General features: G+C 34.4%; 1 protein-coding gene across 1 annotated transcript in view; it reads left to right on the top strand.

The window, feature by feature from the left end:
- Nucleotides 1-22,928, top strand: part of Nktr (natural killer cell triggering receptor) — a 48,841-nt gene that overhangs the window by 13,956 nt on the left and 11,957 nt on the right. The window contains 15 exon segments of the mRNA XM_053743316.1: nt 3,538-3,552; nt 3,555-3,584; nt 3,587-3,610; nt 4,868-4,975; nt 5,490-5,538; nt 7,264-7,309; nt 7,311-7,344; nt 8,277-8,280; nt 16,406-16,435; nt 16,969-17,114; nt 18,054-18,276; nt 18,887-19,042; nt 20,903-20,990; nt 21,499-21,574; nt 21,577-21,655. Of these exon segments, the coding sequence (XP_053599291.1) occupies nt 3,538-3,552; nt 3,555-3,584; nt 3,587-3,610; nt 4,868-4,975; nt 5,490-5,538; nt 7,264-7,309; nt 7,311-7,344; nt 8,277-8,280; nt 16,406-16,435; nt 16,969-17,114; nt 18,054-18,276; nt 18,887-19,042; nt 20,903-20,990; nt 21,499-21,574; nt 21,577-21,655 (1,108 nt within the window).

The raw sequence follows: 22,928 nt of genomic DNA, 5'->3' as shown, positions 1-22,928 counted from the left end.
ACTTACACTAGCTGGTTTAGGTTTTAGTTTTACCATGTAGAGCTGTACATGTTTTAGGTTAGCAATAATTCTGTGGAAGAAATGATTATATATAAAAGAATATTATTAATAGTGTTGACTGATTATAAAAGATTACTAAATTCAACTAAGTTATAAGTAATATTTACCAAGTAACAAATTTTCCTTAGATCTTATTCATTCAAAAGCAGCTGTTAGTTTCCAAAGAGGTATCAGCAGGACTACTTACCTCAGTATAGAAGACAGTAAATGGCTAACATTTATTGTTGGGCAGTGGGGTCACTGTCATTGCAGTCAATTTTCTCATCAGTTTAGCAGCCAGGTAATCTTATCTTCAGATTTACTCCCAGTCTTCTCCTTACTGTAACTACAGCTTAATGTTTTTCTTTTCAATATTTTCATAATCAGAGTGTATGCTTCCATCATTATAAATAACCAGACTACTGAACCACACTGAGTTGTTTCTTCTAAAGACTATACTTTCAGAATATCTCCTATTTGGAGTTCATAGAAAAAGATATCATTAAATATTTGTCTATTTTCTGTAATGTAATGCAGTTTAAAACATTTGTTGAAAACCAGCTTTTTTTTTTTTTTGCTAATGAGCTTAGTTCAAGTTAATATTTGCGGGTCTGTATCCTATAGTGTCTTGGTGTTTCATTTACTTTAGGGGAAATTAGTGCTAGGTTTCCCATCTATAGGTAGAAATCATGTTTCTCCCTCTCTCCTTTTCTGTAACTTTTGACCTTGCATTTCATTTAAAGCCCTTCACATTGCACACATACACATATTAGAAAGCAGGGCTGAATATGTCTTTGATTGGAAAAGGGTGCTTCACATTAGACCCACGTTCCAATCTCAGTACCAATCCTTTCTCCCCAGAAAAAGAGAGATTAAGGAAGCAGTCTCAGTCTGTGTCTGAATATCCATAGTTTAGCACTTGTCACGCCTTCTATGCCTAATTGAGCTAAGTTTTTCTTTACAGGATTTTAAAAATTATTTTTCTGAATGTGGCAGTGTTTTTAACCTTGCATCATGAAATTGAGACAAAACCAATTTAGTTTTGTTCATACTCCCCTGCCCTTTTTGTTGTCTTAACAAAATGCCATAGAGGAGACAAAGCCTCTAAGCTTTGCCTCATGAAATTGAGTCCATTGGAAGTTTCTTGGCCCAAAGTTAAGGGCGAAACAGTAGGGGTGATAATTAAAATTAAATTAAAAAAATTTTAATCACTATAATTAGGTATCCCTCTCTGAATGTCAGACCTGGAATGTAATCACATTCAAATGTATTGTACACTAGATAGTACATAACTTGCAGTCATTAGGGAGAAACTAAAAACGTTAGAAACTTCACCAGCATTCTTTTTAAGATATTGTGGGTTTGAAAAGAAATACTAGATGTTTAAGTTACTGTGGTCTCAAGAAAGCCCTAAATTTTTATTGTTTTGATTATGTCTTTTAATTCTGAAAAATGACCATCTTCTAGGGATTCCAGTGATCTAAGTATGTTCTGGTCTGTGAAACTAGGTAATTGTGAACTTGACACCCACCTAAGCCATTTCCCAGAGATTATGAGGATTGATGAAAATACTTTTGTTATACTGATATAAACTATACATAAAAGTGATATTTAATATTATCACTATGTAGATTTTTCAAGATTCTGACATGACTACATACATTTTCTTTACTTAACAGTCTTCTCTTCCCCCCCTTTTTTCTTCAAGATTAGATTCAAATTTTTTAAATTGCTTCAAAATTTGGTTTTATTAAAACTATAGGCTCAGCATGTTGACAGAGGAAAATTTGTCATATGATGTCATTTATGATCACACATCCATTAGAGATATCTGTAATGCAGTATTTTTGTTTTGGCCTTAAAGTAACTGAGATGGTCAGGAGAATTAAAACTGTAATGATGCATAGAGAAAATCAAGTGATTTCGTATCTGTGCCAAATATGACTTATATTTGACCCAGAGTTCATTCTGACTTACTCTCTTAAATCTGAATAAATAAAACTATTCATAATGAAAAAGGTTTTGTTAAATAAGGGGGAAAGGGACTCTGAAGAGTAATTATAAATTAAAACTCCTTTTCTTATTTTATTAAGACCCTTTCAAGTAAGTTTTTAAAGTAAAACTTTACATAATAATAAGATAGAATTAGTTCTCATTCTCTTCCATTTTCCAGCGATCACACAACTTGTGACATCACTGCTCTTACAGTGAATGGAATGTGTGCTTATATACTATGTTTTATAATTGTCTGAGTTTTGATTTATAATATGATAAATAGTGATGGACATAGTCTGTATACTCAAAATCTCAACAACTTTGAAGAGTTTAAAGGAGTCATTATTACTTCTCAGCCTTTAGGCTAAGATCAAGTATAAGGGAGTTCTGAGATCAAATTTGTGACCTATTTCTCTGTGGCACAGTTAAATCAAAGTTGCAGACTTCTCATTTCCTGGCTATTGTAGGAAGTATTAGTTCTTTTGGGGAACTATAATCTTGTTTTTTTCCTGCTCTCTTGGGGAATAGAATATTAAGTGTAGGTGGCGCAGTTCAGGAGGTTGGTTCCAAACAGTTCTTGCTTAAAGGACAGTACTTGCACTTTTTAACAGTGCTGACCAGAACAGACTGTTGTATGCTGTGAGGAGCTCTTGTCAACTGGGGGCTTGGGAGGTGTCCAACATAGATCACACAACTGTTTTCTTGTTTCTTTGTGGTATGGGGGATTGAATCCAGGGGCACCATTGAGCCACATCCCTAGCCCTTTTTTTATTTTTCATTTTTGAGACAGGACCTTGCCACGTTGGTGATGCTGACTTTGAACTTGAAGTTCTCTGAGCCACTAGGATACGACTATGCAAACGGTTAATAAGAATTTCTTCTGGTTGCAGTGTCACATGCCTGTAATCCCAGCAACGGGGAGACTGAAGCAGGAGGATCACCCGTTTGAGGCCAGCCTCAACAACTAGTGAGACCCTGTCTCAAAATAAAAGGAGGACTGAGGTTTTTGGCTCAGTGGTTAAGCTCCCCTGGGTTCAATTCCTAGTACAAAAAAAAAAAAAAAAAGAGAGAGAGAGAAAGAATATTCTCAGGCTAGGGCAGTAGGTCTGTAGTAGAAATGCTTGCGCAGCATGGATGTTGCCCTGGGTTCAGTCCCTGGCACTACCACCAAAAACAAAACAAATCTTAAAGATGGTTAATAGTTCAGGTAAGGGACTGTGTACTAAAAGGGATATGATATTCAAGGCCCCTATAAAAGAAAAATCCTGTATATTAGGGCTGGAACCATTTTGGCTTCATACTAACAAAAAGAGTGAATAGATTTGATCTCTAGCACCACAAACAAAAACAGAGTGAAAACTCTTGTTACTTGGTATTTCCCAGTTGAATTCTCCCCATTAATTCTTTAAAAGTAAAAAGATTTATAAAAATGGGCCTTCAATGCAATGTGGTATGACTAATCAATTTGCTTATTGGTTTTCTTCCCCATGTATTTTATTTCAGTTGGTCGCATTATGTTCAGCTCTTCTCAGACATATGTCCAAAAACATGCAAAACTTCCTTTGCCTATGCTCAGGTAGTGAATTTTTAAATTATTGCTAATGAGAAGTCATGGCATATAGTTTTTACCTTGCTTTAATGGAATAGATATTTCCTGAAAAAATAAAGATCTGTGGAAATGGGTTTTACAACTAAAAAATATTACTTATACTAACCTGTGTGAAATTAAGGAAGCATTAAGAGGAAAAGAAAGAAATGGTCTTAAAAATGATAAGAATCTACTTCATGTGATGGAATCATCTATATATTATAGGTTTATGAAATAAGAAACATTCAAAATTGATTTGTTTGGTAGAACATTACAAATTTTAGTACTTTGAATAAATTTAGCATCTCAGATTTCAGAAGCAATTTAGGGCTAGCCAGACATAGTGGCACACACCTGTAATTCTGACTACTTGGGAGACTGAGGCAGGAGGAAAGCAAGTTTGAGACCAGCCTTGGCAACTTAGTGAAACCCTGTTTTAAATAAAAGTAAAAAGACTGGGTGCAGTGGTACCCGCCTGTAATCCCAGTGGCTCAGGAGGCTGAAGCAGGAGGATCTTGAGTTCAAAACTAGCCTCAGCAATGGTGAGGTGCTAAGCTTCTCTGTGAGATCCTGTTTCTAAATAAAATAGAAAAAATAGGGCTGGGGATGTGACTCAGTGGTTGAGTACCCCTGAGTTCAATCCCTGGTTAACGCTCCTGTCCCCCCACAAAAAAAAAGTAAAAAGGACTGGGGATATAGCTTAGTGGTAGCATGCTCTGAATTCAATCCCTGGAAAACACACACACACACACACCACCACACACACACACACCACATACAAAGAAAGAAAAGAAAAAAAGAAATTTAAGGCCAGAAGATGGAGAGGCAGAACATAATAAAAATTGTTCTTTATGTGTATAGTTGGATTTATGTTCTAAATAAGTAGAAAAATGGAAATAATATTAGTTTAAAATGATAAATAGCAAACAAAAATTTAAAATCCATACTTCTACACACACACACACATACACACACACACAGAGACAATCTTGCACCAACATCTCCAGTTTTCTTTCTTATAGCATGTAGAATGTGAACCAACAATTTAACACTTATGTACTGCTTTGTATTATTTACTTTGGTTTGTGTGTATGCATGTTTTTAAATTGTCATATCATCTATTTCTTTTATCTCTTAAAATATCAACCACACAGAAGGGATTTGGCAACGGAATAATTGGTTGCTTCTTTCCCTGGAAGGATGGGTTTGTAGCTAAACTTCCATTTCTTTCTGTTTTCTCCCCAGGGGAGAAAGGCCTTGGGAAAACAACTGGGAAGAAGTTATGTTATAAAGGTTCTACATTCCATCGTGTGGTTAAAAACTTCATGATTCAGGGTGGGGATTTCAGTGAAGGTAGAGCTAAAAGTATGTTCTTAACTCCATCTGTCAGTTTTTAAAGTCTCTCATTTCTTTTTAATTGCAAATAATCATGTCACAGAATAATTGAAATGTTATGTGGTCAGTGGATAGTTGTGGGATGGACACATGTTGTGGATCCAAAATGTATGAAAACATAAGATACTACGACATTTTATTTTGCTTTCATGTAGTATGTATTTTAGTAATATTACAATTACATGATGAATTCCCTTAAAATGAATGCCAAAGTACTCTTCAGCTGAATTTATTCTAGAACTTTGTTGATGTGATTAATGCTTGAAATAAGCGGGACCTAGAAGTCTTTTTTTTTTTAAACGTTATTGTAATATTTTAAAGATGAAGTTAATTAAGGACTCTTAAGTTATGGTTATCTGCAGCAGTTATAAGGTTCAAGGTTTCCTTCAGCAAATTAAAACCATCCAAAATAACTATATGTATTAGTATATTTTTAATTTTCCTTATGTCTTAATGTACCTTTTATTTACAGGTAATGGAAAAGGTGGAGAATCAATTATGGTGGATTATTTTAAAGGTAAGGCCTAATATTTTATGGTCTTTTGTTTCAGTTCTGATATTAAAGCAAGTTGGTCATATACTTTTAATGAGAAGAGGTTTACTTATAGTTCACTTTTTGCATGAACTAATGCTGCATGAAAATACTTTATTTGCATGAATTTGGGGATAAATTATATTGTAATATAACTTTTAATTGACAAGATTAATTAAGGCTAACTTTATGGTTAAACATGACTTTCAGCATGGAGGTTAGGCAACTATATTCATGAAAACTCCTATCTTCCTGCCTAAAACTGTCAACATATTCTTTTGTTTATAGAGAATGTGGTCTTTTGCAAAATGAAAAGGTAAGAGAACAAAGCTCAGTAACACAAACTCCAATTCTGTTTCCCTTGCACCCTTCCTAATAAATTTATGGACAGTCTGGGTCAGGTTGTGGCTGGATTTCTGTATTGCTTGAAGACTTGGAAAATAATTTGTTATTTCATAAGTGCATCTGTATCCTTTTTTCCTTTCCCAATGAATTATTAGTTCTATATCAGGGAAAAGAATCTAGCTGTGGTTTTTTTCCTCCTAAACCAAGCAATTTCTTTGAATAAAAGTTGGTGTTTTCTTCTTTCTCAAAGGTTTGTATGTTTTCTTTTGTACACTAGAAATATATGATGGTGTTTTATTCCTACAGTAGTAGCATTTGCATAAATCTAACTATTGCACTTGCCCCAAAAAGCCTTAGAAAAAGTCAGGTTGCAGAGATTTACAATGGGATCCAATCTTACTAGATTTTAATGCTATAAAGCTTCAGTGTTATAATAGTCTTTTATATTTCCTTTGGGAGAAAATGGATTACTACTCTTTTTCAGAAGCCTGTTCCCAAGGTAATCATGTTTAAAGTTTTCTATGTTTTTTGTTTGTTCTAAAGAAAGATTTGTTTGTATGAATGTTAAAAGAAACTTTTAAAGTTAATTTTAAGGATGTTTCTGCTGGAATTAATATAACCTCTGATCTTTATGATTGGATTTTTTCCTTTGAACTGGTAGGAAACAGCTCTTAAGCTGGTTCTATCAGAATAAAACACTTAAATTTAATGCTATAGACCACTTTAATGTGGTTGTCTCCTGTGGCAGATACTTTTATATGTTAAATTGTATTTTGCCATTTCGACCTTTATTTTTCAAAACTTGCTTCCATAGATAATTTTGTGATCTGAGTGATTATCCACATACTTACTTCAGACATGTCCTTAAAACTCAAAATATCTAATTCGTTTTGCTCTTATAATGTAGCTTTAATTCAGTTGAATAATAAATTTACCATATGAAAATTAAGCAAGGTAAAAAGTTTGTTATAAACCCCATGTATAGTATGTTTGGCAGGCTAATTGAAAATTTGGAAGAAATGAGTTTTACTACAAAGATTTTTCTAAAAGTTTCCTTGTTAGTTTTCCCTGCAAGTTAATAGCTTATGTACTGCTTAGCCAAGTATGTTACTACAAAAAGTGACTATTCTAAGGCTGTTTGTATAAAATATTAAATATATGCTCTTTTCTTTAAGGCTTTCATTAGTATCTTTGGCCTTTTTATGCTCTTTTTTGATTAGTTAAAATTTTTTTTCCTAAATATTGTCAAGTATCTGTACTGAGCAGAAGAGGAATTTCATCCTTTGCTTTCTATTTATTACTTGAACATGACTTTAAAAGTGGCTTTTAATTGGAGACTGACGTATTTGTGTTTTCTTTCAAACAGATGAAACTTTATTCTCAAACATGACAGAGCGTTCCTTTTGTCAATGGCAAAATCGAGGGAAACATACCAATGGTTCCCAGTTTTGTCATGTGAGTAGGCATAATTTAGAGATGAGCTTTTCCTAAACAGAGAAGCGCTGTTCATGAGAAAGATGGTATAGTTAAAACAACTTTAATGCTAAAGTTCTGTCAACTTGGGTTTTCTTCTAATGTTATGTAGTAACTGATAATCTCTATCAACCACCTCAGTATTCAGCATATATCCTGGATTTGAAGAATGGGACTTAAAAAATGTTACTTGAAGATATTTATTATTTATGCTGTCGTCGTGAGAAAATAATTTGGTTTGGCCCTTACCAAATTTGAGGACTTGGTTTATGAAAACTGGATTGGAATATAAACTATTGATGCACATTTAAAAATTCTTCATAGTATAGGACCAGATAGATGTACTCTCAGCATTGTATGGTTGTTTTTGTCTCTACTATTGCTCTTTGAGCTAATTTTCAGAAAGGTACCATTATTTTCTGATGTCATATGGAAATAGGTGATTTGCTGTTGAGCCAGCATTTTTAAAAATTTAAATTTTTGTCTAAATCTCTAAAACCTATTTTTATTATAATCCCATCATATAAAGTATGAAAGATAGTTGTGTGCAGCGCAAGGTTTAATATTTTTGATTAAAAGTAAATCTCACTTATCCTGTATATGTTGGAGAAATATTTTATTCATGGTTTATCAGAAAAAGTTTTCTTTGACATCTTTCTGAATGTATGAGTATGAAGGGCGCTTCCCTGTCTTTAAAGGAGCAAATTATTCATAAAACTCATATTTTAAATTTGTCTGAAAAATAGATTTCCAACATGATCTGATAATGTTCAGATAAGGGGCATTCTATTTCTAAGAATGTCCTAAAAATGGAAAGCTGATAAAACAATGGTTATGCTTGGAGTTATACAGGAAAAAAATCCTAGGACAGTTGTTCCTGTATCTTGTTTTGGTCCCATAGCTTATTAGTTATGTGTTTATTAGAGTAGTTTTTTATTCTTAACCTTCTTAAGAGTCAATAAAAAGTAGAAATATTTTTAAAACCTTTTTGTAGTGACTTAATGTAAAAACTTGTTTATTTTGAGGTTTCCCATTTCCATTTTTAAGCTTATCTGAACTCTGAACATGAAAAACTATTCATTGGTCAAAAAACTACCATCTGAGGGCTCTAAAGTTTCTTTTAGATTTCCTTTTTTATATCCTTACATTTAGAATTTGATTTATCAGGTAGCAGCAGCTTCTTGCCATTATCACATAGAGATCATTTTGTCTACAAAGTGTGAATTAAAGCTGCTGTACTTCACATGATACTTAAGAAGTAATCTGTGAGATTCTTTCTTCAAAAAACACAGTATCCTGTTTTTATGTTATTTAGTACATAAGTCTTTCCTAGGAATGTTTAGTAAAGGCCATTACTATTTTCAACATGACCTGCTTTTACGTTAGAGTGCTATTTTTTGAAGAGCAATGTCAAGTGAGATTTCTAACATCAATAAATTAGGATTAAAATTTTTAAGCTCATTTTCATAATTAACTATAGATGCCACTGAGATCACTATGAACTTGTGGTCAAAAGAATATTTTTGCTGGCGCAGTAGTGTAAGCCTGTAATCCCAGCATCTCAGGAGACTGAAGAAGGAGGATCTCAAGTTAAATGCCAGCCCAGGCAACTTAGGCTTGTCTTAAAAATTAAAAAAAATTAATTAATTAATTTAAAAAATGCTGGGGATGGAGCTCAGTGGTAGAGTGTCCCTGGGTTCCCCCACTATAATTTAAAAAAAATTAAAAGAAGAAGAAAGGAAGAAAGAAAATTTCCTGCTTATTGTCTCATGAAAATTTAGTTTGAAGTTTATTTCTGGAAAGAAGTTTACAGTTTTAATTTTGTACATATACACAAAATCCTCATCTCCCTTTTTTTTTCTTTTCTCTCTCTCTCTTTTTTTTTTTTTTAATTTAAAGAAATTTATGCCTGTGGCTGAAAATACCAAATATCATGAGTTGCAGGATAAAACCAAACTAACATTCACATTTCTGAATAAAACATATCTTTGCATTTGTGGAAAGAATAGGTAATATGGATATGGCGGTCCATAAAAGACAAATCTTTGAAACTTTATGGTTTACAAGCCCAAATCCTTTTTGAGTTGGAAGTAGTAAAAAAGTGTATTGTACAGGCTTCAAATTATGTATGTTATCACAGATGATAGCTGTGATGGTCATAAAGCTAAGTGATGGCTTCCCAGGGATAGCCTCTGCCCTCCTAGTGGCACATTTAGAGGTAGTTTTGAAATCTGAAAAAGAAAGGATAGCTTAAGAAGGGATGTTTAAAAGGACGTTTTGTAGTTCATGTTTTATAGGCTTAATAAGGACTTCTATAGTTCTGCTAAGTGTAGTTTATGTTGTAAATCTGTTATTCTTTAATTCCTAAGGACTAAATTTAGTGCTTTTAGGGTGATTCTTGGCAAAACGGTGCTCAAGGATTCCTGTGCTTTGTGAGTGAACTGTTGTCTTACACAGTTAACAACTCCTCTTCTAGGCATACATCATTTTTATTCTATTTTGCATATGTTGCTTCCTTTGGCTGGAACAGCTGTATATGTGATAAAAGTCAGATTTTCTTCTATAAAGCTATTTGTATGTTTTATAATAACTGCTTATATCTGCTGCTGTGTTAATCTTAATGATTTTTGCTTTTGGGGGCTTACATAGAAGAAAATTGATTCTTTTTGGAATAATACTACTCAAACATGAAATAAGTGATATATGCCACTATCCCCATAAATCACTAAGGAAACAATGATTTGTTCACTTGAAGCATTTTTTTAAGGAATTCAAAGACTTGGAGCCAGGTATGGTGGCACGTGCCTATCATCCCAGCTGTTTGGGAAGCTGAGGCAAGAGGATTTCGAGTTAAAGGCCAGCGTGGGCAACTTAGTGAAATCCTGTCTCAAAATGAAACAAAGGATTGGGGATATCGCTCAGTGATAGAGTGCTTAACTAGCGTGAGTAGGGCCCTAGGTTCAATCCTCAGCATTGTAAATATAAATAAATAAATGAAAGCTATAGAATTATATTCTTAGAGTAGAAATAATGGATATGGTGGCCCATAAAAGAAATCATTTAGAACAACCTTTCATTCTATAGATAATGCTAAATAAGGAAGAAAAACCACAAAAGAGTCCAGGTTATAGAAACTTTATTCATATTATGAAAGAAATTGTTAGGAAAAGAATGCTGCATACTATAAGCTACATAATTTTATTAACCTCTTTGCTTTGAATTTAGTTAAGTATTAGAGACAGCAAGGATTTTGCTGAGAAACAAAATGACATTTGGGAAAACTTATTTTTTCCATTTTACTGTTTAAGAATTCTGGATCTAATTTTAATTGTCTTTATATGCATTATTTGAAAATGTAAAGATGTGGCATAAGATAATGATTAAGGTTAGGTAAATATTTTGTCATTAAATGACCTTTCTGGGATAGGACACTAAACTAGCTGTCAAAAACCTTGGTTATGGCTTTGTTTCCTATGTACCTTGAGTTCATTTTTTGTCTTTCCTTTTTTGTTAAGTATCTGTCCCTGCTTTTAAAAATGAAACATTTTGGGGTGGAAGTTGTCATAAAAGGAATAAATGCTTTGTAAGGTGATCCCAAGTCTCTGAATATGAGGAATGTTTATATGCAGACACTGTCTTGCCTGAAGGAAATGCTTGTATTTGCTTGTTTCATCAGTCTGAAAGATGCCTCAAAGAAGCTTAAGGCTCATCTTATCTAAATTAGGAATAGCAGTCCATGAGTCACTTTAAGAATATTAGTCTGTGCAGGCCTTATGTCACAGGTTTGGAGTAGAGAGACGTGCAGAACTTTAGAGAACAGACCCTGTTGCTGGCCACTGTCAATAGTCATGATAATTATAAAAATATAAGAAAGCAAGATAATATAAAAAAGTCTGGGAGGCAGGTGATATTGGGGATTGAACCCAGGGCCTTGTGCATGCTAGGCATGTGTTCTATTACTAAGCTACACCCCTGCCCTGTTTGTTATATTTTAACAGTCACAAATAGAGAGAGAGAGAGAGAGAGTCAGTGTGTGTGTGTGTGTGTGTGTGTGTGTGTGTGTGTTGGGGGTGGGGAGAATTTGACACTCTAGAATTGTTTTCCATCATTTAAAAAACAGACTTGCAAGAGGCTAGTCACCTGAATGAGAGAGGAGTGTTCCTTATTTCAGTATAGCAGAGCAAAGTGGGGAGGTAAGGGCAGTTGGTTTTAAGGGGTTTTTAAAGCTATGTTAACATTTGGGGTAGATTAAGGATAGAAATGGTATTCTGCTCACATATTCATTAATTTATGTGAGGAAAAAACACTAGTAAATGTTAATAATGTGAGAAATTCTAGCTTTTTAAACCTTCCTTTTGGAGTGGGTGGGGATTAAACCTTTGCATGTTAATTGTGAAATTTTTCATGAGCTAAGATGTGTATGAATCTTTTTCTTTTCTTTTTTATTTGTTAGATGTGTATGAATCTTAACCTGTAATTCAGCTTCTTGGATTATCAAATGTCATCCCTAAAATTCAGGCTTCATATTATTTAGGGCTTGTGTGACATGTATTAGCAACATGGAAGAAATTTTGTATCTAGTAGTCTTTGTGGTTTGGATTACCTTAATATTAGTACTGAATTTTAGAAAGCTCTTGTATTGTAGTGACTTTTGGGATGTATAGATAGAACATTGTGAGGCGGCTGTGTTAGTTTCCACTGCCCTAACACAAGCTTCATCATTATATACAATTGGTGCCTTTTCTGTGATAGTGTCATAGTTTCAGGAGTTAAAGCATGTCAAAGGCTAAATTAGAAGTAGATTGTCCTTATTTCCCTTTTTTGTACTATTTTGTACCTGGAATACTAATTTTTTACAACATTCATGAAAACCCCACATTGTTTCAAACATATTCTTTTTGACACTAATCCATGTATCATTTACAAGAAATTAAAACTTGTTTTTAAATATTTTAGGAGTTAATACGTCTAGAGCCCCCATCAAACTTTTCGTCCATGGTATAATAGGGTTTTTTATCTGAGTAGTAGTAGATACATTTACAGTTAAAATTGATCAGTTTGTATTCTTTGAAAAACAGAATCTTTATAATGCAGAAAATCAGAGATTAGATTGGAAAATAAATTACTATAGCCAGGATTTGACAGCATACTCTTATACGTTCATCTTTCTTGCATTTTTATCCTCTAGAAAAATCCCTAAAATTCTAGTTATGCTGCTTTATAATTTTTTTACGTTCAGTGACTTAACTTGAAAGTGTATATAATAGGAGTGAACGGTAGCTACAGTACATTTACTCAACAACTCTCAAAAGGGGTCTGTTGTGATGTCTGATGGAAACAAAGGTTTCAAATGTACAAACATGAAAGTTTCTTTAACTATTAGAAGTGAATTGGTAAAAAGTTCCTTGAAACTTTGTTTTGAATTATTGTAACTCAGTTTTTTTCTAGTGATTTTTTTTTTTTTTTTTTTTTTTACTTCAACTAGTGTTATTTGCTCCTGGGCATTCAGATTTTTATATTTATGCTTATACTCAATAATGTTATTCTCATTTGAGGAAGATATTAGTTGCCTTATCTAGTTTGGGGGACTTGTGAAAGGAAATGTAATGTTTTGTTAATTGCTATTAATCAGCACTCTTATGTTAGAATATTAAGGATCTGAGCAGATTCCTACTTTAATCACAGTGCTTTTTTTAAGCATAATTCATCTCTACATAAATATCCTTTGTGAAAGAAAATTTAGAGCCCTCCATTTTAAAAAGCTTTCTTGCTTTGCATAAAACTCTAAAATATTTAATTTCAAAGTTATATTGATATTAAAACATAGATTCAGTCTTGTCTTAAAAGTGTATTACAATTTATTTCTTGCCATTTTTGTGTAAAATTTACAGAAAGAGTGTTACATCGTGCGCTCCAAAGGTAATGTCTCATTACTCTAAGGCTCTCTCTTTTTCTTTCTTTGCCTTTATCTCTTTAAGCCTGTTGTTATGTGCTTTGAAACATTTTAAGAAAAAATAAAAAGCTTTCTGCTTGTTCTGTACAGCAGCATTACATGTACAAGAAGTATATTTTATTGCTCATGGTTAATCCTGGGAAGTGTATTTTAATTTCCATGGGGGGAGTATATTTTAATGTCTGTGGCTTGTCTACTCTGTTTCTACCACATCTTCTGGTGGGAGAGTAGAGAGATTATATTTTATATTATGGTTTTCAGTCTCATTTCAGTACAGAACTAGTGATTTCTGCATAAGGTTAAAAGATTCTCTAATGATGTAAAAATGTAGATTATTCTTTGGAATAACAGTGATATTTTTTGATTTCTAGGATTTACAAGGTTTAAATGAACCCTTGCCACATACGTTTTTAAGTAGATTCATGGGGAATGGGGAAACTAGAAAATCACTGACTCTAAGTGACAGACGAAAATGGAGATACATATATGTTGAAAGGTTTTGTAACTGAAATGTTACTTGTGCTTGTTTTCCCCTTAGATATGTTTTAATAAGCTTGTATAAACTTACATTTATTATAGTCTCTGACCTTCTTAAGGTCTTAGCTTACTGAGTGTTTGTCACTACTGCATGGTTCTTTAAAGAGCTGCATAGTTTTGAAGATGAATACATTAAGAATTAGTGGGATGGGGACTGATGATGTGACCCAGTGGTAGTACACTTGCTTAGCATGTACAGGGCCCTGGGTTCAATCCCCAGCACCACACACAAGCAAAAAAAAAGTTAGTGGGATGAGATCTCTTTGCCTGTTTTAGTAGTCTACACTGTACAAAATCATTTCCCCTGCCCTCTTATACCCCTCTTTTGTAATTTAGTTAATGTTCTCTGTTTTTACAGACTTTCAGCCCAGTGCCAGTCAGCCTGCTTTACCTTGGGATTGTTCCTGAGATGTAGGCTTAGAACCCCAGAAGGCTTAGGCTTCTTTTTGTTAAATTCTTAATATGTAATCCTGCCCAATTAAATTACACATTTACATTTTTGGATCCCAAATTGCAGATGTGAGTAAATTAAATTATTTACATCAGTTTAGGCACCATGGGTGGACTAAAAGTTGTCCTCACAAGAGGATTCAATCCTGTCTTTGTTTTCTTCACTACTGTAATAAAAGTACCAAGTTTGTTTATCCTTCAGTTTTCATTTGAATTGAAAACAAGACTTGGGACTGGGAGTGTGACTTAGTGGAAGAGTGTGTGGAGGACTTGGGTGCAATCTCCAGCCCCAAAATACAAACAAACCAACCAAACTTAAAGACCATAAAGATAGCTATTCCATTCTCAAGTAGCATGTAACTGCATCACAGCAGTTGATAAGTTGTTTTATATCATCAGATGTTTACCATAAGGTGATTTTTTTTTTTTTTTATTAGCCAAGATGGCAAGAGGAATAGGGCTTTGTGTGTTTTAGAAAAATCTGTAGGCTTTCCCCAGTACTAGAATATCTGAGAACTATGATAAAGGGTCAAGGAAGAGAAATGTATCTGATCAATAAGCTATTCATTGTTTTCACTTTTATGTATTTGAGACTGATCCCTTACTTGGGAAATTTTTACATTTTTAGAAGCACTCTTTACATCTTTTCTGTTAGAATCTGTCTAGCTTATGTGCCAGTCTCTTATTTTTAGTGTGCTTGGTAGAGTTTTATAATTATGGAAAGTACATTTCTATTTTAAAGTTATTTGTCCGTTGGTTTTTTTGAGATTAGTTTAGTGATTTAGGCATTAGTGGCTCATCAGTTCATCAGATTTTCTTTTCTTTTTTTTTGCTGCCTGTTTTCATTTTTATAATTACATGGGCTTGAATTTCTACTTCTCATTCTTCTAAGGAATATTTGAGACTTACAGTTTTAAAACTCAAGATTTCCTTTAAAATTCTGAAACTTAAGTTTGACATTTTCATTTTTTTAAAATTACTATAGTCATCTTACAGAACTGAATGTGTTAATGTAAGTATAAGCATTACAATTTCTTGTACTGTAAAGATTTTTGGCATTGTTTTGAAGGCAAAAATTGTGTTTTAATGTACTTAGATGTCTTAAACTTCCTTAAAATGAGCATAAAAGTTTATATGGGCACTTCATTGCTTTATTGCAATTCATTGCTTTAATGCAGCCTGATATTCAGTGACCTATCTCTCAGATACCTACTTTTCATTCTTATAAACTAAGATACTTGTAGTGTATAATTCTAATTACCTGCTTTTGAATTTTTGCACTGCAATTCACATAGTATGAAGATTTGTGAAAATGCTATGAGAAATCAGCTTGGGTTTAAAGTTCCTTAACCAAATATACCCCATTGACTGTCTGAGAAGTTTGTGATTATAGAAGAAGCTGGTTGGGTGTTTTCTGGACAATAGAAATCTAAGGTCTATAAGTCCATCATGACTTTGCTGTCAGAAGTGTTTTTCTCCCTATTGTATTTTCAGAGTTGACGTAAGTGGCAGAGCCTCACCTTGTGTGAGGAAAGAGGGGCAGGAAGTTCTGAAAACAGGACTCCTGAGGCCTTCCTCTATCTGCCTGCCTAAAAGTTGATGACTAAGTATGAGAAATAATAAATAGAAGAACTCATTTAAGTGTGTGGGAAAGTGTTGATCATACTCTGCAATCCATGGGGGACATGATAGGTGCTTTTCCTTGTTTAATTATAAGTTTTGAGGTTTTTTAATGTTTGTTTTTTGTTGTTTTGGATTTGAGATTATCTTTAATTTTAATGTGTATTTATGTTACGTATTTATGGATATAATTCAGATGAAACCTATTTCATATGTTCTATATATGCATATTGTCTAATAGAGATGATTTTGTGATTCTTGATTTGATTTTTTTTTTTTTTTTTTTTTTGGGTCAGTAAAGTGGCTATTATTGCTGGTTTGGGGTTTTTAAGGTTAGAGATTTATTATGTTTAACTTTTCCCCCATCTTTTTATCTTTACTTCTTTGTTCTCTACATGCTGTGTTTAAACCCTTCTGCTCTCTTCACCTGAACACGTCGTTTTTGACAATCATCTTTGTGTTGATGTTTGTTACATAGAACTACAAAACCTGCTCCACACCTGGATGGGTAAGAGTTACATTCTTATGCTCTTGATGGTAGTTAGGGCAGCCAGTCATAAGGACAGATTAGATTCCAGGTATATCTTCTGGGTCACTCGCAGTGCCTGTGCCATCTCATAACCATGCTATTCAAGGATCACAAGGTGCAGTGGTTTTGAAGCCCCATGTCACTGAAGGGGTCTTTAACCTGTACCCATAGATGGGCTTCTCAGCCGTGCAGTATTGAATATCTCTGTAAAGACAGTTTCTCAGTACTGAATTCAGTCTGTTATCAGACTCTTTACCCTAAAATGATTAAGAGCCATTGTTAGAAAGGGAGAAAAACCCAGACTCAGTTTGAGACCAAATTTTGTTGTTTTATTGTTGTTTCCTTTTATGAAACAAATTTCAAGTTCTTTTTCCTTCTAGTGACTTCATGCATCAAACACTTTGATTTTATTTTCAGGTCTGTGGCCGTGTCATTTATAACAGTTGTCTTGATGACTATTCATAGGTTAGTTATCACCAAACCAATTATTTCTTGAATTTATATTGTAACAGGGTACATGTTGTCTTTGGACTGGTTATTTCTGGTTTTGAAGTCATAGAACAAATTGAAAATCTGAAAACTGATGCTGCAAGCAGACCTTATGCAGATGTGCGAGTTATTGACTGTGGGGTGCTCGCCACAAAATCAACAAAAGATGGTAAGAGCTTTGGGCAGTAGAAGCAGCTAGGATGCAGGTGAAGAATTGTTGAAGACTAATTTATTTAAAGATACCTCCTGGATTGATGTAGTGAACAAAATATGAGTGGTATAACAATAACCCTTAAGGCATCTATATCATATCCTATCTCTAGTCCATTAGCAAATCCTATCAAATCTTACCTCCTTTTATTCTCTTTGTTGCTAGCCTGATCCAAACCCTAGTGTCTCATGCATTGTTTATAGCAATAGCTTCCTAACCTTTCACCTTGCCTCTGTCTCCTTGTTTTCCTAAAATCTTTTCTCAGTAGCAGTATCCTAACTGGTTGCCTTGATTATGTCCTTGTCTTCTGTGGTTTGTTTGTAACAGCAACTAAAGTGATCCCTTTAAACCATATTTCACATCCATGCCACTCCCACTCAGAACCCTCCAAAGCTTGCCTTCTCAGTTAACAAAGCTGAAGTCTTTGCAGTGGTCTGTAAGGCCATAGACAATCTGCTTCTCTGCTCTTTCTGACCTCCTCATTCATTGCCTTTTAGCTATATTGACCTTTATTCAGATGTGCTGATCACTTAGGGACTTTGTGCTGGCTGTTCTGTCTGTCTAGAAGACTCTTGGTTAAGATATGCATAACTCCCTCCCTTCCTTCAGGTCTGTTCAGATATTGTCTTAAACTACCCCTACTTTATCTCTCCAATCCCAATATAGACTTCATAAGGATGAGGGCTTCATTACTTTACAGTCTTGCAACCAATTGTACTATCAACTTGTTGAAAAGTTTATTTAAATTTTCTTTTTAGTTTACTATACACAAAGCAACTAGAATCGTGTGTAGTTTATCATAAACTATACATGTGATTTTAGGTAATGACATTTTTTTACTCTTAAAGGTAGACACTGGAATCCAGTACTAATATTTTTGTTAATATTTATTAAAAGTTTTTGAGAAAAAAAGGAAGAAACCAACACATTCAGAAGACTCAGATTCCTCTTCCAGTTCATCTTCCTCTTCCGAATCATCTTCAGAAAGTGAAATTGAACACGGGAGAAGCAGAAGAAGGAAACATAAGAGGAGGCCAAAAGTTAAACATTCTAAAAGGAGAAGAAAGGAAGCAAGCAGCTCAGAAGAACCAAGGAGCAAACACATAATGAGCCCAAAAGGGTAAATGTGAAATGCCAAGTCATTCTTAACTAAAACACACATACCCTGGAGTGGGAAAAGTACAGGCAACTTTGTAAATCCAATTTATTACTTATGGTTGACAAGGATAGCTTTTTTTTTTCCCCTCACATAAGGGAGTTTATTAAGCAAACACAGTGTCTCCCTGCAGGGTAAGAGAGAAAATGAGAGGAAAAGAGAAAGGAAAGAGAAAGGGTGCATGCTAGAGAGAATGGAAAGGGAGGAGGAGAAAGAAAGTGAGTCAGGGGGAGAGAAAAGTAAGAAAGCAAGGACAGTATTTTTTTATTGCAACTAAATTGAAATCTGATAAATCTCAGAGAAGCATGTATGTTTTATGTCCAAGATTTGTGTTTTTCTAGGTGAAAATAATTACTGAAAGTTATAAAAAGAAAAAAAATGTTAAGATCATTTAGTGATTTTATTGTCAAAATTAGATTTCCTCTGGGTTGATATTTTATGTTAAATTATATGACCCGTTGAGACTTGTAAGCTGTCAGTAGTTTTGCTATTAATGTCTAGTTTTCAGTGCTTTTGTATTATGAAATGCAAGCATGACATATCTTAATTGGTGACTTGTTTTGTTCTTTCAAAGTCATTCTGAGAGAAGTGATACCAATGAGAAAAGATCAGCCGATTCAAATGCTAAACGGGAAAAGCCTGTAGTCCGCCCTGAAGAAATTCCTCCAGTGCCTGAGAACAGATTTTTACTGAGAAGAGATATGCCTGTTGTTGCTGTGGAGCCCGAACCGTAAGTAGGATGACTAACCTTTGTGTTTTTATTTCTCTGATAGACAATTCCATCGGCTTATTACAGTTTCACACTCATTCATTGAACATGATCCATGTTCAGAGCACTTTGAAAGATACTATGGGAGATACTAGATTAATAAACGACATGTACCTCACCTTTCAGAATTCACATTTGACTACAGTAGAAGGGGCAGAAGGTTGGGTAAATTGATGAAGAGATTTTATTGGAGGGTCTGGAAAGATTTTATTACTGATCTAGCTACCTTGACCTTTCATTCAAAAGGATGAGGTTTTGGTTATCAGAATGGAGGGCTAGTTGAACTCTGGGTCCAACTGAGTAATGAATATATTTTAATTTTAATACTGCAAAAGTAATAGCATGGTGATTAGAGATAAATTTAGTATCCAATGTTACTGTTATTAACTTGCTCATTGATAACTTCTCTGCATTATAAAAGCTAATCTAAAAACTTTAGAATTGGTCTAAAAATACTAATGTATATTAGGCTTGAATTTACACATATTTAAAGAATTCATTGCATGAACAGAAATACACACAACCCTGGGTTCAATCTCCAGCACCTCAAAAATAAATAAATAAATACATACATACATAATGACTAGTGTAATTGGTAAGTTTCATATGAAAAGTTATTTTGAAAGCCAAGAATATATGCAAGTGACCCTGTTTGTAGTTAGGTCTCCACATAGGTTATTGTTCTTTCATTTAAAAAATTGGGGGGCTGGGGATATAGCTCAGGCCCTGGGTTCAATCCCCAGCACTGCAAAAAAAAAAAAAAAAAATTGGGGCAGGAGGGGATGCTAGAGATTGAACTGGGGACTCACACATGATATGCAAGCACTCTACCACTGAGCTATACTTCCCACACTCCACAATTATTGTATCAACAAAATGCCAACATATAATAATAATAAAAAACTGAACATTACCCACCCTCACCCAGTAGAGATTGAACCAAGGGCCTAGCACATATTAGGCAAGTATTCTGCCACTGAGCTATATCCCCAGCCCTTTTTAACTTTGTTTTGAGATAGGGTCTTGATAAGTTGCTCAGGCTGGCCTTAAACATGTGATCCTTCTGTCTCAGCCTTCTAAGTAGCTGAGATCACAAGAGTGTACCACCATGCCTGGCCCAAGTGTCTTTTTTTCTTTTTCTTTTTTTTAAAAGGCAGTTCTAATGAGAAGAATAGAATTCTTTTGCTGGGGGAGTAACTTCACTTAATTAAGGTCCAAAGTTAGTGTTCCCTATTAAAGTAGATCATACTATTAATCTGGTGGTGCTGATTTGCAGTGAGATTGTATACATTTTTGAAAATATTTTTCATATAGATGGGTGATAGGCATAGCATTTGAAATACTATGATGTGTGTGTGTGTGTGTGTGTGTGTTGCTGGGAATTGAACCCAAGGCCTGTTCAGCTAGATAAGCACTCATATCTCTGTGATACACTTAGCCCTTTTTTATTATTTTATTTTGAGACAGGGTCTTGTTGCCCAGCTGGCCTCAAACTTGTGATCCTGCTGTGTTAGCCTCCCTAGTGGCTGGGCTTACTGGTGTGCACCACTGCACCTCCCTTGACATAACTCCTAGCCCTCCTCGTAGCAGTGTAAAGCAGTGAGAGTACCATATACAAACAACCTGAGGAAATAGGTGAAAAAATTGAAGTGGCTGTGTTTCCATAAAGCTTTATTTGTGGATATTAAAATCAGAATATCAAATGATTTTCATGTCGGAAAATATTAGAAAACTGTATAGGAGCATACATTCTTCATTTAAACAGTGGGGGGGGGATGCTTAGCATTTGCTAATTTTTAATTTTTATAACTTCTTTTCTAGGAAGATTCCAGATGTTGCACCCATTGTAAGTGATCAGAAACCATCAGTATCAAAGTCTGGACGGAAGATTAAAGGAAGGGGTACAATTGTATGTGTGTTAATAAGACTTTTCTTTTTTCAAATTACTTATCTAAACAGTAACTTTTTTTAACCTGCCAGTAAAATCCTAGCTCTGATTTTAGGTGTAATATAAAATTCTGTTCAGGAATTGGTTGTAGTTTCCATAGTTAGGAGAAAGTACTGCTATTATTGGGTTAAAATTTATGGCTATGTTTGGATGGATTTAATTAAGGAGGAAATTAACATGTGAAACAATCAGTGAGTATGTTGAGGACTCTTAGTATATTGAGTAATCTCAGGTAATGAATGTAATTGTTAGGACTTTGAAGAGGAAAATTTCATATGGGATTATGGGTAAACATCTGCCTTGCCATCTCAATGCCTTAGGTCTGAAATAACTTCAGATCATTGTTTTGGTACTTAAATGATTATCTTTGAAGGAATCTGAAAATGGATCTTCTACACGTCAATGTCCTACAGCAGACTGTAATTGAGAGACATTTTTAAAACAGTTATTCCCTTTTTTGTGTTTAAAGCGCTATCACACACCTCCAAGATCAAGATCCTGTTCCGAGTCAGATAATGATGACAGCAGTGAAACTCCTCCTCATTGGAAGAGGAAATGCAGAGATTAAGAGCATACAGACCACCTAGTGGAGAAAAATGGATAAAGGAGATAAGTAAGAGCTTTGAGTATAGGCACAATCCAGTGTCTACTTTATTTAAAGTGTTAAGGCAATATAGGCCTAATCCTGGACTTTTCAGTAAAGACTTATAGTCAAAATTAGACTGTGACCAAAGGGAGAAACTTGGTGAAAGTAGTGCTGTTAACTAGGTTAGATGAATGGCTTTAGGGGCTTTTCAATTAAAATTTTGACTTCTCTCTACTGAATGTTTAAAGAATCCTTTCCCAATTTTAGAATTAATCAGGACTGAAAATTGTATTAACTGGGTGTGATGGCACATACTTGTAATCCCAGCTGACAGAAGGCTGAGGCAGGCAAGTTCAAAGCTAGCCTCCGCAACTTAGCGAAGCCCTCAGCAAAAAAAAAAAAAAAAAATTGCATATTCTTTCCTAGCCATGTGTTTTAGTCACTGACAAATTAATTGGTAGATGGGAAAACTTATATCAGATGTGTGCATTAATTTCTGTCCCCAGGGACGGTTGCATCTTCAGGAGTACCTATCCTTAACCTCAGTGATAACACCACAGTGGAATATCTATGTTAGAAATGGGGCTGGTCCCGTAATAGCTAATGAAAAAATATACCAAGAGGACCTGTGCAGTTCTTTGTGGGAAAATTCTCATTTTCTCTGCAGTCACTCTGATAGAGTGTCTTAATTAGGAGAAGTAGAAAAAGGCAAACACCTGCTATGTTGGAGCAACCCGCTGGTGCTGAGGGCCCTCAGTTTTAAGCCCTGACATTACAACTAAGATTGTAAAGCCTCTGTCGGTTTTCATGTAATTTTTCCTTCGTTTTTGTCTTAGGTAGTTTAATTACAGTCTTAGGGGGTAGTCTTAATTACCTTTGTGAGATAGAGAAAAAACAAATCATGCTAGCTGCTTAAGGAAAAAAATTTTGGTAAGGGCTGGGTATGTGAGTTGGTAGTAGAGCTCTTACTTATCAACTATGAGGCCCAGGGGTCCATCCCCAGCATACACAAAAAGTTAGTTATCTACCTGGTATCTTCAGAGACTCAACAAAATTGTTGGGAATTTAGTTTGCCTCTCCCTCAACAATTGTTCCTGGTGCCCATGCAATGGTGCAGTCCTATAATCCTGCTGATTCAGGAGACAGAGGCAGGAAGATTACAAGTTCAAGTTCAATGCTAACCTCAGCAACTTAGCAAGACCCTGTCTCAAAATAAAAAGGGCTGAGGATATAACTCAATAGTTAAATACCCCTGGGTTCAATTCCTAATGTGAAAAATAAATAAAAATAAAATAAATTGCTTCTAGAGGAAA

Source organism: Sciurus carolinensis, chromosome 17 (genome assembly GCF_902686445.1).
Source record: "Sciurus carolinensis chromosome 17, mSciCar1.2, whole genome shotgun sequence".
Lineage (NCBI taxonomy): Eukaryota > Metazoa > Chordata > Mammalia > Rodentia > Sciuridae > Sciurus > Sciurus carolinensis.
The sequence above is the reverse complement of the archived record's forward strand: the minus strand, read 5'-3'. Positions and strand labels throughout refer to the sequence as shown.